Source organism: Sebastes umbrosus, chromosome 22, assembly GCF_015220745.1.
Source record: "Sebastes umbrosus isolate fSebUmb1 chromosome 22, fSebUmb1.pri, whole genome shotgun sequence".
Lineage (NCBI taxonomy): Eukaryota > Metazoa > Chordata > Actinopteri > Perciformes > Sebastidae > Sebastes > Sebastes umbrosus.
Window position 1 is genome coordinate 21,629,067 of NC_051290.1, and position 16,114 is coordinate 21,645,180.

Sequence of the window (16,114 nt, forward strand, 5' to 3'; positions counted from 1 at the left end):
CATGTTTTTGGGGTTTTACCATAAGTCATAGTTCTGTATATAAGAATCCATTCACTAACAAAGAACACGCTTCTTATGAATGCAAATTACCAGCAGGCACTGGAAATTCAGTTGAGATTTAATTTATAGTGACCATATACATTTATTGTCGATTAGACTCCATGCTAACAGTCATATTTAGGGGGTTAGTGATGCCGTGGTTAGTACAGGAATATTCCCCCCCAGGAGTCCAGACAGAGAGGTGGCTGAAGATCTGGATGATGGGATGTGGAGTGGGACTTCTGATGAGCTCAGTAGAAGGGACCTTGTGCGCTGGAGGTGAATGGGGTGGAGGAGGGTCGCGTCGGTTCCTACTGAAATAACAACAGACAGCAGAGAGGAGAACAGTTCTTTAAAGGGGCTATATGTAAGAATCAGATATTGCTTGTTAACAGCGACACCTGTGGCCGTTAAGTCAACGACAGTCAGCGTCCTGTTGCTCGGCGCCGGTTCTCGCATTACGTAGACGTAAGCGAGCGTCGGTCAAAACAGTGAGGCGACGCACAAGAGAGTGAACGTGAAATCACTCAATACCAGTGCCTACTATTGTTTATGTTTTAAGGAACCTCTCGTCTGCCTTCCTGCTTTATCACCCACGGTCGTGCAGGTCAGAGGATGAGATTGGCGCATGCTGCAAGCAGATACAGATTTCGGAGGAGACCGGCGGCGTTGAATAGCAATTGTCAGGTCCCCTCCAGTGATGTGTTCATTGCGTGAAGGCCTCACAACTCTCCCCTTTTCTCCCCCCAGTACCCAGTGTTTTATCCTCATCATGTTTTGACTCATGAGATTCCTCTGCATCTCTGTGACCCCAGTTGCCCCGGCGACTGGCTCCACGGCCCCTACCACAGACACAGCTGTACAGAGAAACGGTGGCGCCCCAAAGGCAGGAATCCAAACCCAGTGATGTCAACACACGGGGGACACTCTGACCTCCCCGAGAGAGGAATAGATAGAAAATTCCATCACGCAGACCACCTTTTCCAAGTGGACTCGAGTATGGATCAATGAGTAAGGTGCGGAGCGTTTGCACTAATCAAACAAACTTGGACTTTGGGGTCATGTGTACTCGGATCCGGGCCCCGGGTCCCCTGATGTGAAAGCCTCCTAAATCTGCAAAGTAACTAATGTTGTCAATTTTTCATTTTACATTTATCAACATTTCACCATGAGGGTTTAATTTGCAGTGATATTTGGACAGAGACAGCCCATCAAGTCACATGATCACAAAAACAGGTGCAGATCATGAGTAGTCTCAAAGGGAACTATTGGAAGTGACAGGAATATGATGAAGGATGATTTTTAAGAAGGTAAAAGCTAAAGTGAGGCCAGTTATCCTCTGTGTGTCTGCCAGGTTGCAGCCAGAGTGAACAAGTAACTGATAGGAGCACAATATGCAGAAGATCACCCAGCTATGACTCACCAGTTACTTAGCAACAGTTACCGATGGAGCGCCGGTTCAGGAAATTATAATCAGCCCAAACTGTTTTAATTAACAATTCTTGGTGATTGAGACTCGTAAGGCGGAGGTAAGGCTGTCGCATTCAAGATAAAGTCGTCTTTTGTTCAGTTTCTGTGGAGATTCAGAGTGTGTGATGGACATGTGAGTGTCAGGTTGCCAGGAAGGATAAGTTTACCTTTGTATAGCAGGGAGAAAAAAAAAAAAAAAAAGTTCTAAATCTATGCTACTGAAGTCACCTTGATTGAAATGCAACCTGTAGTAAAAAAATACATAGCTTCGACCACCAAATTGAAGTAAAATGCAGTCGCCTTGAACTGCTTCTCACGAGACTTTGGCAGAAGAATCCAGACTCTCACCAGCTGCCGCAGCCTGCTTTTGATCTCCGTGAGCCAGCTGGCATCTCGGCGCTCTGAGAGCCGACTGAATTTTAATCTCCATTCTGCTCGGAAGCAAGGCGGTACAGATTATGTGATCTGAATCACAAACGCTCTTCAAAATGTAATGAGCGTACATAAAGATTACTCGTTAGCATTTGTGTATATGTATTTATTTGCTGATTTACATGGATAACAAAACCTCACATATAGATACAAACAAACTATACAAATTCCTATAAACATACACAGATATACATACATATAAAGAAACACTAAATATACAAGATATCTTCCACAATATTGTATTATGTCCAATACACAATACTGAATATGGAAGACCAGTTAGATACCTAACTGGACCTGGAACTGGACCTCTTGTTGTTGGATTTATTTACCACAGCGTGTGTTTTCGAGGCCCAGTAAGAGCCAGGAGTGGTAAAGGATGCTGTATAAGTATATTCTTGCACATGATGCTCTGCAAACTGACTGTAAAGCTGTCTAAACTAGACGTACTAAACCCTCTCAGCGCTGTTCGGTGTCCTGAGTCAACATTTACACACTATTCTGTTAAGAAGCATTGCACCCTGTGGCATCCCTCACAATAAAGCCCCGTTCCCACTGGACAAAAAACCCACTAACATCTGGCTTTTGTCTTTAGTGGGAAAGGGTACAGTCAGTATTTATTTCCCGGGACAAATGACTCTGCAGTAGTCAGGGGTATTTATAGGCTCCAACTCCTATCGGCAGTGATGGAAACATGACACTCGGGTGGACTAAGCCCCTAGGAAAATCACCGGGCTTTGAAGCAAATTTAACATAGTGGCCAAACGGCGGTACTACAACTTCTGTATCCGTCACGTGATGCCATTGGACCCAAAAAGACTTTTCCCCATTGACTTACATTGGGAAAGAGACGTCTGTAAATCAGCGGATAATTTTTTTTAGAAGCAAATCAACTTCTTAGTTTGAACACTTAAATAGCCCTAATTTAAATCATTAGGTCCTAAAAAGGTGTGAAATGCACTAATAGCCAAATCCAGAGTTATTTCCCTTCCTCCGTTCATGTGAATGAGACCCAGACTGAGGCTGGAGCGGGGGGCTGGGAGGCGGAATTTAAAGAAAGCCTACTGCGCCTGCTCTATGGGCTCCATGGGATCTGGGTAATTTTATGCTCGGAACTCAAGTTTTTTTGCTTTGTAACCATTTATTCATCCATGGGGTGAACATGCAAATTTTCGCCCCTTTCCAGTGCAATGCTATGTGACGCACGTTGAAGTGAATATATAATAAACTAGAAGTGCACTCGGAGAGCGCAGACCTCCACCGAGGCAGGATTCATGATCATGATCCGGATCACCACCAAAATCAAATGGATTGTTCATTGTGCCACACCCCACCCCTCCAAAAAATGTCATTCAAATCCATCGCGGACTTTTGGAGTAATCCTCCAAACAGACAAACCAACAAACAAACCAACAAACAAACCAACGCCGGTGAAAACATAACCTCCTTAGTAGGCCTCGGGTTTGGCGCAGGTAATAAAATCAACAGGGATTTGCACAATTATTATAATTTATTAATGTACAAACATACAATTAATATGCGCTCCTCAAAGCCACCAGACTCCATTATCAGAAACAGTAATTTTAACTCGCTAATCGTTGTACAACACACACACACTCACACTCGACAGAAACAAAATAAAACTCATCAAAACCATCTTTGTTAGTCTTTCTACTGTTCCAACAATCAGAGAGTTTGAAAGAGAGACTGAATAAGAAACAGATATATTAAAAAATAAAGTAACTAACTTAACAATTTCACTGTTTACTAACTCTGCTTCCGGTGCCAGCCAGACCAGGGGAAAAAACCCAGAAAGGCCGATGCAACAGCTATTTGTAGTGGATTTTCCCGTGTTAAAAAAAACACACATACACGCTAATTTTGGTGGGAAAAAGGTATAAATAATTACTTTCCACAAGTTTCAGCCCCTCAGCCTCAGATTATTTCTCTCCCTGTTTCTTCCAGTTTCTCCCTCTTTTTCTCCTCCCTCCATCTGTCTCGTCTCTCGCCTTGTAAATGTTGTCCTTTCCATTTCACAAATTCCCTTTGGTTTGTTTGGAGATCTGAAAGCTCTAAATCCTTCTTCTTATCTCTCTGTTTCTCTTCTCCCCGGTCTCCATCCATGTCTCTGCTCTGCTGCCTTCCTCCGTCTCCCACTCTCTCCATCTTTCTTCATCACTTTTTCAATCTGGCTTTTTCATCCATCCTTTGCTCTCCTCCTTCATTATTCAGTTTACGATAAACAGCTAGTAACCACATTTTCAAGGACGGCACAATAATGGTTTTCTGTTACGGACCTTGATGTGAAACCTCTTTCCTCCTCCTCCTCCTCCTCTTCTACTTTCCCCCTTTCATCCCATTTTTCTTTTCTATTGCTCTCCTCCTTCCCTCTCTCCTCCCCTCATCTTTCCTCTGCTTCTCTCCAGAGATGGGGATGACGTCGGTCCTATTTATATTTAATGTCTTCGGCTTTCACTCTGCTGAGGAGGGCGCTCTGGCTGCACACAACCACAACAGCACGTCTTTAATCCTTCTGCACACTAACGCGCACACGTGCACACAGGCGCGTGCGTACATGCGTAGAAGCACGCACGCACACAGAGTTCATGTGGCAGCAATATAATTAAACACCGTTTATGACTTGTAAATATCAGCGACAGGCAGGTGCACCCATCCCGTCGCCATGGAAACTCCTCACTTCTCACTGACTGTTGGTAATGCAGCATATGTGTGTGTGTGTGTGTGTGTGTGTGTGTGTGTGTGTGTGTTTAACTGGGCGAAGAAAAGAGAGGCTGGTTTTGACTGGGAAGAGAGCCGCTGAATAGATATCACACATTTTGTCTTTGTGATTGTGCTTCTGCTCTCAAATTTTACACTTGAAACTTTTGTTCATCTTTTTCGATCTGCTACATCTCAAAATCCTCCGCTACCTTCCGTCTCTCGTCTAGGTAATTCGTGGCATCCCTCTGGGTGTGGGTCAGATCTATGCCTGTGAAACTCTTGGGCCCTCCCTCCTCATCCTGGGTGCTGTTCTGCTCTACTCCCCCTTGCTGGCCGCCCACGCTCTGCTGGGATCAGCAGTTGGAACGTTGGCTGGTGAGTCTCCATCTGTGTGTGTGTGTGTGTGTGTGTGTGTGTGTGTGTGTGTGTGTGTCTGTGTGGGAGGAGTGGGACCGGTAAAAGAGTGGGAATATTATATTTCCGTAGGTCATACTGTACTGTACTGACATCATACCGGGGCTGTGTATTGGCAGGAATGTGGTGATACGATACGTATCATGACACAGGGGTTATGATTCAATATATTACGATGGATTCAGCCATCGATGGTAACTTCACCAGTTAGCTAGGTTTGCTAATGCTAACCTCAGGATAAATGAAAGAAAAAAAAGGCAATAATATCTCGCTGGGGAAATTCCTTCACCGTGACATCCCTGAAAGTGTTTCTGTGCCTTTTAATATAGACCGCAGAGATAGGACAGGAAACAAGGGAGAGAGAGAGAGAGAGAGATGCAATGTGGCGGTTCATGATCGGTATCCCGACCCCTAAGCCACAGGGGTGCCCCTCATTCTGTCTTTTTAATCTGTCTCTTGTGAATTCCCCAAATTGGAAATCCATCCATTATCTAAAACCACTTACCTTGGGCAGGGTCGCACAGCTGACTTCGGGCGAAAGGCAGGGTACACCCCTAAACACATATAGACAGACAACCATTCACACAAGTAACCTAACCTGCATGTCTTTGGGCTGTGGAAGAAAAACCAGAGCGCCTGGAGGTAAACCCATGCAGGCACTCCAAACAATATCACAATTTAGATGTGCAATGCTAATTCCACCCTAGCCATTTCTTATAATTAGGGCTGTCAAAGTTAACGCGATAATAACACGTTAACGCAAATTCGTTTTAACGCCACTAATTTCTATGCAGGCTCACTTAAAAAAACTTAAAGAATCCATTAGTACCAACCATGTCATACTAGTTGGTCGCAAAGAAGGTTAAATAACGCTCCAAACTTGCGCTAAATTTTGGCGAGGAAAAACTGGCATGGCCATTTTCAAAGGGGTCCATTGACCTCTGACCTCCAGATATGTGAATGGTTCTATGGGTACCCACGAGTCTCCCCTTTACAGACATGCCCACTTTGTGATAATCACATGCAGTTTGGGGCAAGTCATAGTCAAGTCAGCACACTGACACACTGACAGCTGTTGTTGCCTGTTGGGCTGCAGTTTGCCATGTTATGATTTGAGCATACTGTTTATGCTAAATGCAGTACCTGTGAGGGTTTCTGGACAATATCTGTCATTGTTTTGTGTTGTTAATTGATTTCCAATAATAAATATATACATATATTTGCATAAAGCAGCATATTTGCCCACTCCCATGTTGATAAGAGCATTAAATACTTGACAAATCTCCCATTTAAGGTACATTTTGAACAGATAAAGAATGTGAAATTAATCACGATTAACTATGGACAATCATGCGATTATTTGCGATTAAATATTGTAATGGATTGACAGCCCCTAGTTCTAATATGTTTTAATAATCGCAATGGGGAACAATAAGCAATAAAACAATAAATATAATAGAAATAGATTGCAGGCGTTGCCCTCCTGCGTGGCAAATGTTGTATTGCAGTATGTTTTAACAAGGTTAATGTTGGGTAAGGCGGTAAGACAGAATGTCAGCAGCGCATGTAAATATGAAACTGTGAGACAGGCAGCAGCTGCAGCAGTCTGTGGGCAGCTCCAAAAAGACACCGAGCAATTAGCCGAGCACTGATAACCAACTGCATCACTGTGACTCTATCCAGAGAGAGAGAGAATGAGAAATGCTAGGAGTTTAAAAGACTTCAGCCCCCTGCTTCCGTCTGCCGCTAAAAGTACAATACAGCGTCCTAAAATACTTTAGTGTGTGTGTACGTGTGTGTTTGTAGCTATGAGTCACGCTGCAAAAGACAGAGGAGTGGGAGTGAGCTCGTACGTACACACATACTTGCACAAACCTGTGGCCACATGCTAGCAATTGCAGGTACACACACACGCACACACATTGCTGCGATAAAAACAACAGTGTGTCAAGAAAGCGATCAAAGAGATGCGACCGTAATGAGATTGTGTCGGCAACAGAGCTGATCGGAAGCAACAGGAAACATGATCTCTGTTGCTGCCATTTGTACATTCTCTCTTCCTCCCCTCCCCTTTCATTGTCCAATCATGTTTTTCCATGTTTCCTCCAATGTCATTTGTAGCCTTCATCGATCTTTAAAAAAAGTCAGTCGAGCCCTAGTTTCATTTCTTTAATCTGGACGCTTGTAATTCAGGATCCACCGGAGACTTCTATCTTTAAACTAATCCCAAGGGGGGCATATTACACACATCACATTACCAGTTGTGTCTATCGTCGTCGGCTCATTTTCCATAATCGGTGTAGCGTTATAATCACAGCACAGCACGAGCCTTCTTTCTCTTTCCTGTGGACTTGAAATTAAGTCATCAGCACATAATAAAATCGGGGTGAATCGGTGTTAATGACTGATTATCTGGCGATAGCTTCCCTACGCTGTGACAAGAGTGTGTGGATGGCTTGCTATGGTGTTCCTCAAGGTCTTGGTGTCTTAAAGGTCCCCCCAAACATTCTAAATGTGTCCCAAATTAATTTCCTGTTGCAGTGTATGTGAATAACATCAGCTGACAGGAAGTAAACATGGACCAAAACTGTTGCCTAGCAATGCAATTCCATTGCAGTTCCATTGAAATGCGCTAAAATGGAGCGTTTCAGACAGAGGGTGAATACAGGTATATTCAGGCAGACAGTATGAGGAAAATAATGTGTTTTTTGAACATTACAGCATGTAAACATGTGATAGTAGAATAACAAAAAATATATATAATAGTATAAACCCGAAAATTTAGCATGATATGGGACCTTTAATGTGATATTTTGGAGAGATTATTGATCATTTTTTATCAATTCTCCAGTGTTAAAAAATGGTTAAATTTGGCACCAAATCTGTGTAACAAATGGTATCAACCTAAAAATTGCTGAAACAACTTATGAGACATAATAGAGCATGAGGATGACCATCATATACTTCTGTCATAATGTTCTAAACCCTTATAGACTTTTACAATTCATTTTAAATAATTAATTGGGTGTTTATTTCTGATTTATGACTAGAACAACTTGACACACAGTGCTGAGCAGCATCTCAAATTAATCTTCAGGTTCCCGGCTTTCAGATGATGTACACCACTTCTACAGTATGTGACATCTACTGTTGACCTGCTATCTCCCCCTAAACACCCCCTGTACCCCCAAAAAATGTGGGTCTCAGAGGGTTAAATCTCTTCCTGAAAAAAGAGATTTCATGCTTTTTTTATCCTCTTCTTCTACCTCTGTGTAAACATACTTTAACTATCTTTATTCTTTGTTTTTAATCTCATACTTGTTACCCTTATTAGTGTCACTTTTTTGTTGTTCGGCTCTTTGAAACTTTGTTTGGAAGAATGTGATGAAAAGGTTCGTTATTATCACTTTTGTTGCCGATATCATCATCAGCAGAATCTGGACTTTTGGTGTTGTTAGATGCATCTTTATACCATGGAGTTTGGTGATCCGGCTGCCCTGACTAAATGTAAATGCACTCACACACACACATCCAAGCAGGGGAAACAAATGAAGAGACAGCACACAGTGAGAGAGTTAAGAGTGTGAATAACTGCTACAAGGTCAGATTTAAAACCTAATCCTGCTTGACAGAGAACCAGAGGGGGAAAAGGATCAGTGTCAAGAGACAAAGAAGAAAGTGTCAGATGAGAGGAGAGAAAAGGGATTAAGAGTTGAGAGGGGGGAAGAAAGCAAGGGGACACAAATTGAGTGAAGGAGAAAAAGTAGTGCCAGAGAGAGAAGAGATGTTAATACAAAGAAGAAAAGAGGACACCCTAAATGATCAAGAGGTTTGAAAATGTGTAATTGAATAAGCATCGTCACTTCAACACTTGTGACAACAAGTCGTGCCCCCTGGCTCTGCCTTTCTTCTTCTGTCTTACCTCCTCTTCTCCTCTTTCTAATTCTCTCTCCATCTCCTTTGATCCTTTCTTATCAGCTTTAAAAACTCCTCCTTATTATGCTTTTCACGTGCATCATTCTCTCCATTGCTGCTCTGCATCCATTATCCTTCACTGCCTACAAAATGTGGAGTGTAACAATACTCTGGTTTGGTTTCAGGAAGGAGAAGGTGGGAGTGTGAGTGAGTGTGTGATGTCATTACCGCCACCATTGTCACTGATAATTAACTGCTCGCTAAACTGTGCCGAACAGCAGTTATCTATCATAACTAGAAGGGTACTCGGAGAGCGCAAACCTACGCCAAGGCCAAATGCCCTATCTGGCAATGTTAACAAGAGTGGAAAATAATTTGTGTATCCACCCAGTGATTCGGGCCAGTAGTTTTTTTCCGTAATCCTGCTGACAAACAAACAAACAAACCAAATCAAAATCATAATTTTCTTGGCGTAGGTATCAAGGCACGGCAGGCCTGTCAAACTCTGGATTTTTCCACATGCAAAATGGTATGCAGGGGGGGGCGCTAGTAAGAGCTATACTCGGTTATCAACTTTCCAAAACCAAAAACACAAGCAATAGTGTAAGGCATGGATTACACGGTTTATCCTCTCAAATGTAAGCTGCAAACCTTACCATGCCCAGCTAAGTACCTACAATAGTAACTTTTCGGAACCGGATCGTCACCATGTTCATTGTGCCACACCCCACCCCTCCAAAAAATTTCATTCAAATCTGTCGCGGACTTTTGGAGTAATCCTGCTAACGGACAAACAAACCAATGCCGGTGAAAACATAACCTCCTTCCCAGGCCTTCCGACTTGGCGGAGGTAATCATTTCGTTTTACTTTTGTACGGCACTTTGTAGGCGTCCGGTAGTCGCTTTCAGTCCAAATGGCGGAGACGTAGCTCTGCTGCTGGGCGCTGACGTTGCAATGGAACATCGACTTTCACTTCTTAGCAATATACGTTCTTTGTTAAACATTAACCACCAAATATCAGCATGTTGCCATTGTCATTGCGAGCATGTAAGCATGCTAATATTAGCTTTTAGCAAAAAGCACTACTGTGCCTTTGTTTTACTGATGAGAGGAAAAAAGCAAGAGCCTGTTATCTCTGCCTAATTGTATTTATTTGGTCTCATTTATTAAGTATTTAACGTGTATATGCTTTCAGTAACACCTGCATAAAACCAAGTTGTGATTTATCGAAAGTATATCTCTTCAAAATGGATGGTTTACCTATTCAAGATAATATGAGGTGATGCGGAAACGGCAGTTAAAATAATCGGGAACGTCTTCTCACGATTTATAGATATATAAATATATAGTGTAGGCCTATTGTGAATTGGGTCACGATGGTTTATCGTTTTTAAAAAATGGGTTGAAATAATAATACTGTAATGTAATACTAGGGCTAACTATTGTAGCTCTACACTACAATACACAAACAAGGCTGTGTCTTTATTTCCATGTCTTCTAACTTTGTTTCAGGCATTTGTTTTATTTTTTATTTTATACTTTATTTTTTCCCTTTTTTCGAGATTGTTTTCATATATGTATAATTTACAGTTCGTAATTACAATAGTTTATAAACCAATTTTTTAAGTAGTTGAGCTTAGAGACAAACACTAGGGAAAACAACTTCAGCATTCAAAATTGAAATAAAATTAAGAAAAGAAAAACAAGTAATAATAATAATAATAATAATAAAAAGAAAAAATAGAATATAACAAAAAAGAAAAACATACAAAGAAAAGAAAGTAATAATAAAAAAATTAAATAAACAAATAAGTTAATAGAAAAAAAGTTGTTTTAAAACTAATTATGTGCCGTGCGACAGCAGAAAGCTTGAAAGGGGGGCCAGGCCTCATCGAACGGTCAGTTATCACCATGGTCTGAAATTAGCACCTGTCACTCGTCAGATGCAGGTAAATTGTTGGCAGGCAGGGAAAACGCTAGAAATGGGAATAGAGAACCGTAGTTGTCCGCTTTCTTGGCATCTCATGCCTCCGTGACTATCGATTTCTCTTAGCGATGCTTTCCGACAGTTCCGCATGCACAATGACACGTACGCACGCCGTATGTGTTTCAGTTTGTTTGACCGGAGACTAGGCGGAGAGAAAAAAAAGCGCTTAGAAGGGGCGCACCCTATTTTTCCCTGATAATGCGACACTGTGAACAACAATTCTGTGTTGAAATCAACAAAAGGAGAGTTGGTAACGTTAGCCGTTAGCAGCAGGTGGGCAGCACAGTCAACAGAGGTGCCATTCAGTTATTATTATGAGACGTTCAAAGTCTGCTCAGGAAAAAGGACTGTTGGGTGAAGGTAAATGTTCAAATGTAATCTCGTAAAATTAAGTTTTCGGCGAGAAACTTGAATAAATCCAGTTGTTTGAAGGAGATGTTTTTACATCAATATAAAATATAAATTAGAGAGGGAATTATGACCTGTTTAACTTCATAACATCTTTCCAAGATTTGTTTTAATCAAAGCAAATATTTAAATAATCATAATCATTTGAATTGTGTGTTTTTATGCAAATAACCACTTTAGATGACAATAACAAAGTACAGTACAGTACTGTGTACACTACCCTACCTCCACATAATTCAAACACTGTAATCTAACATGTATATAATGTATTTTTATGTTAAATATATCGAACATTGAATGACATCAGATCTAAAATGTTATTCCTTCGTATGGCAGATAACATTTCTGAGTGGCAGACAAAAAAAAAACACTTCTCTGCCACAGTGGCAGGTAGTGAAAAAAGTTAATTTCAGACCCTGGTTATCACCATAATAATCTTTGTTACCACAGTCATCATCATCATTATTATCCTAATAGCTTTAATTTGCATTTTCATCACATTATCAGCAGATTTACTGTCGTCATTATCGTGTCCTCTTCATCTTTAGCTCTATCTTCTCTATCCTTTACTATCATCATCTTCATTATTTATACTATTATTAACCTCTTTATTAGAATCATTATTTCTGTCATTTTCATTGGCATCACCATTATGTTCATCATCATGATCATTGTTTCCATTCACCAGCATCAGAATAGCTTTCATTGCATTCATCACCGTCTCATTCATCTCCACCTTTGGTGCTGTTTTCCTCAGTGTAATAGATTTATTTCAAGGATAAAGATGAGGTGAGAGACCAAAGGCAGGCAGATGTTTAGAGATTTGTGGCTCTCTATGAGTAATCAGCCTCATCACCTCTTAATGCTGCCTACTTTATTTGTGAGAAGGAGTGAGATACAGTAGTACGGGTCATACTGAGAGAGGGGAAGAGACACTAGGTTGACCTGGGACAGGCAGAGTGTGAGGCCATATTTAGAGCCGTCACTCAAAGCATTGTGGCGTAAACTGTTCCCATGAGGGGTTTCTGGAGGAGAAGATCAGGGGCTGTATGTAGGCCAGAGCCTCCAACTCCGGCTGCATTTATGTTATTGGAGAATAATTGTAGAAAAGCTTTAAAGTGGGATCAAATACAGGAGGGGGAAGAGAAAGTGTGGCTGTTGGAGAAGTCAGCTACAGTTCACTGTTTTTTAAGTAGCTTTGTATTTATGATCTGACAAAACATAAAAGGATTTTTTCAAGTAAGAATCTCACATCTTCTTCTGTGGTTTGCCATACTGTAGAGAGAGCAGGAGGAAGAAGCAGAGGGATCTCAGTCTGCCCTCGCGTTCAGGAAGAAATATTTTTTTTGGGAGGAGGATGTGTATCTATGACCTGTACTACAAAGCAATGTCATAATACAGCATAACACCATAAGACTTATAGCCTCGAGCCAAACCTCTGGATGTTACATAACAGGCCTTAAAGGGGACTTATCCCCCCTCCGCTCTCTCTCTGTCTCTCTGTCTCTGCAGACGGAAAGAGGCTGGGTGACGCGTCATCAGTTACATTGCGCATGTGTTCTACCCTGTGATCTTAATGCTCAGGCTGATCGGAATACTTAAAAAAAAATCCTGAATCATGAGCCGCAGATCGCCACCAAAATCTAATGGATTGTTCATTGTGCCACACCCCACCCCTCCAAAAAATTTCATTCATTTTCATTCATTCATGTCGCAGACTTTTGGAGTAATCCTGCTAACGGACAAACAAACAAACCAACGCCGGTGAAAACATAACCTCCTTCCTAGGCCTTCGGCCTTGGCGGAGGTAATACTTTTGTTTTACTTTTGTACAGCCCTTTGTAGGCGGACGTTTTACTGGCGTCCGGTAGTCGCTTTCAATCCAAAAAAAATGGCGGAGGCGTAGCTCTGCTGCTGGGCGCCGACGTTCCAATGGAACAATCGACTTTCACTTCTTAGCCATATGCGTTCTTTGTGGTGACCATGTTAAACATTACCCACCAAATATCAGCATGTTGCCGTTGTCATTGCGACCATGTTAGCGTGCTAATATTAGCTTTTAGCTAAAAGCACTACTGTGCCTTAATGTAGCCCTATAGAGCCGCTAGCTGGCTGCAGATTGTTAGTCATCTTAACATAGCCTACTCCAATTTCTGCACAGTCGGCTAGTTTTATACAGCAATGATTTAACTTCTAAAAAGAGAAAAGAAGGAGAAGAAGGATCTGATACCTGGACAGTGTTAACAAATGAGCCCACATACAGAGCAATCCATTCAGCTGCTTCCACAAACAGCTTTCCCCCCTCGAAGGTATCAGAGGACAGGATGATGGATTCACCAGCTGAAGGAAGAGCAAAGCCCCCAAATGCAAAGTTAGCCATTACACACCAACACTGGAAAAAAACAATGCATTACGTGCAGCTCATTTCAGTTGTTCATTCCAACCTATTGCACTGTCGTCCGTTTAGTCTGCAAGCTAGTCACTGTGGTTTGATGCCGGCAGCAACTGGAAGAGAGGAGAGGAGGTATTGGGTTTGATATGGTAAGAGGTCTCTGACTCATTCTATTAACATAGACAATATCACACTGGGAGTGACTCACACACACATACTCAAATATTAGAAAAACAGTAAAAATTTGAGTATCCTCTGAGGGCCTCCCTCCAACATCGCCATTAGTCTTTAATGACACCCCTGTGTGAGGAGGGAACGAGGGGAGCAGAGAGAGAGAGAGAGAGGGTGTGATGAAGGAAGCAAGGAAAGGAATGAGGGAAGCACTGGGAATGGGAAACAAAGGGGGGACAATGAACAGGAAGATGGAGAGGGAGATAATGAAGTGTGGAATGAGCAAGATGAGTGCGGAGGGGTTGCTGTGAAAGAGGCAAAACAGACAGAGTGGAAAGAGGGAGTGGACGGAGCACACACAGAGCAGGCAGTACCGGGGTGTGGTCAGTCTGCTTCTGGACCAGACTGCTAAACTGCATCCCACAATGACTGGTAATAAAGGGCATCAATCACGTCACAGCCTGAGGGTCATTCATCTGCAGAAGAGCATCCAAAAATGTACTGTCGCTGCAGATGGATTCTTTGGAGAATCCTGCAGTATTGTGTCAGGGAGCTGCAGCAACAGCTAACTCTGTGTATGATAACTTACATTTGGTCATGCATTTTTAGTTCGGCTGCTACGCATTTATGGGTTTTAATGGGCTTCTTCTAACCAAACTGTGACAATGTCAGAGTCATCCAGGAGCACATCCAGCTTAGTCCACGTGCATGTAAATAATACATAGCTGCTATACAGCAAATTGTGGGTCCCTCTTCTGCAGAGTCAGACGGCCGTTCAGTAATTTTTTATGATATTGCTCTTACCGAGGAAAGTAAAAATATTCTGCTGCAAAGGGTCATGTTCCAACAAACATAAGTAGTGTATATATATCAATGAAACCGTCAGTAAGCAGTTTTAAAGCTCAGCTGAGCAGTGGCAGCTGCTCTGGGTGGGGCTACAGGACTGATGGCCTCTGCTTACACACACACACACACACACACACACACACACACACACACAGGCAGTGTTATCACTTCTGGCTTGGCGTGCAGCAACAAGCAGATATGCCCAAAAGTGCAATGTTTTTGTAATGCGCAAATTGTGCATTCAAACAGGTGGATGGAAACCCACATACTGAAGAGCAATTTAACAGTTCCTGAAAATCGTATTTTTGCTGACCTCCAGTTGTTTAAATTTTTCAACGTGCTGCAGTGACGTAGAAGCGAACTCCAGGAAGTGTCAGTACATCACTGTTGGGTGTCGTTATAACTGTGACAGGGCACGCTTCTGATCTCGCCCATCCAACCCGATTTCACTCCCAACTCGTCAAGTACTGCCGCTTGGTCAGTGCCCCTCGTCATCTGATACCAGACGGCTGATACCTGCGGATCTGAAAAGTGAAGCAAATGCTGAAGTGCCTTAAACCTGCATTCTCTTTAACAGCCAGCAGGGGGCGACTACTCTGGTTGTGAAAAAAAGTCTGATTGTATAGAAGTCTATGAGAAAATGAGCCTACTTCTCACTTGATTTATTACCTCAGTAAACATTGTAAACATGAGTTTATGGTCTCAATCGCTAGTTTCAAGTCTTCTTCAATACAGCATGATGTTCATTTAGTAAATTATGGTCCCATTTAGAATCAAATAGATCATAAAGCAGGGGATGCTTAAGGGCTTGGCTACCTTGTGGTTGACAGGTCGCTACAACGGCGTTGTCCGGTCTAGGAGTCGTCCGTGTTTTCGTCTTACAACTTTAACTTTTTCACAGTGTGTTTTCAGTTCATGAAAGTTAATTGTAACATTTTGTCCCCTAAAAATGTCTTATTCAGCGTTCAGTTGTACTTAGCGCCACCCTCTCGTGTCACTTCTGGTTCCAAAAAAACAAGATGGCGTCGGACAAAATGACGAACTTGAGGCTTCAGAACTGTAGTCCACAAACCAATGGGTGACGTCACGGTGACTACGTCCACTTTTCATATACAGTCTATGATACTGATGCACAGAGGGACCCCTTCAGCATCTTTATTAGATGCACCAGGCTTTCAACTAACTCCAATTTAAACCCATCCGTGTCATTATTAGACCGGCAGGGCAACTGACGCAGGGGAAGTTGGATGGGTCAAACAAACACAGGACTTTTACCCAGGAGACCACTGTTAGTGTCCCATGTGAAACCAAGTCAACG

At 42.2% G+C, this 16,114-nt stretch overlaps 1 protein-coding gene and 1 long non-coding RNA gene across 4 annotated transcripts in view; one reads left to right on the top strand and one right to left on the bottom strand.

Moving 5' to 3' along the window:
• si:dkey-183c6.7 (urea transporter 2) overlaps positions 1-16,114 on the top strand; it is a 31,193-nt gene that overhangs the window by 10,748 nt on the left and 4,331 nt on the right. For all 3 annotated transcript variants that reach the window (XM_037759465.1, XM_037759467.1, XM_037759466.1), the window contains one exon: positions 4,890-5,037. In XM_037759465.1, coding sequence (XP_037615393.1) covers positions 4,890-5,037 — 148 coding nt within the window. The remainder of the gene's footprint in view (positions 1-4,889; positions 5,038-16,114) is intronic.
• LOC119482082 lies at positions 101-4,875 on the bottom strand. Its single transcript, XR_005205361.1, has 2 exons — positions 4,239-4,875; positions 101-353 (listed from the first exon to the last, which is right to left on the bottom strand). It is a non-coding gene; the product is annotated as an uncharacterized LOC119482082 (long non-coding RNA).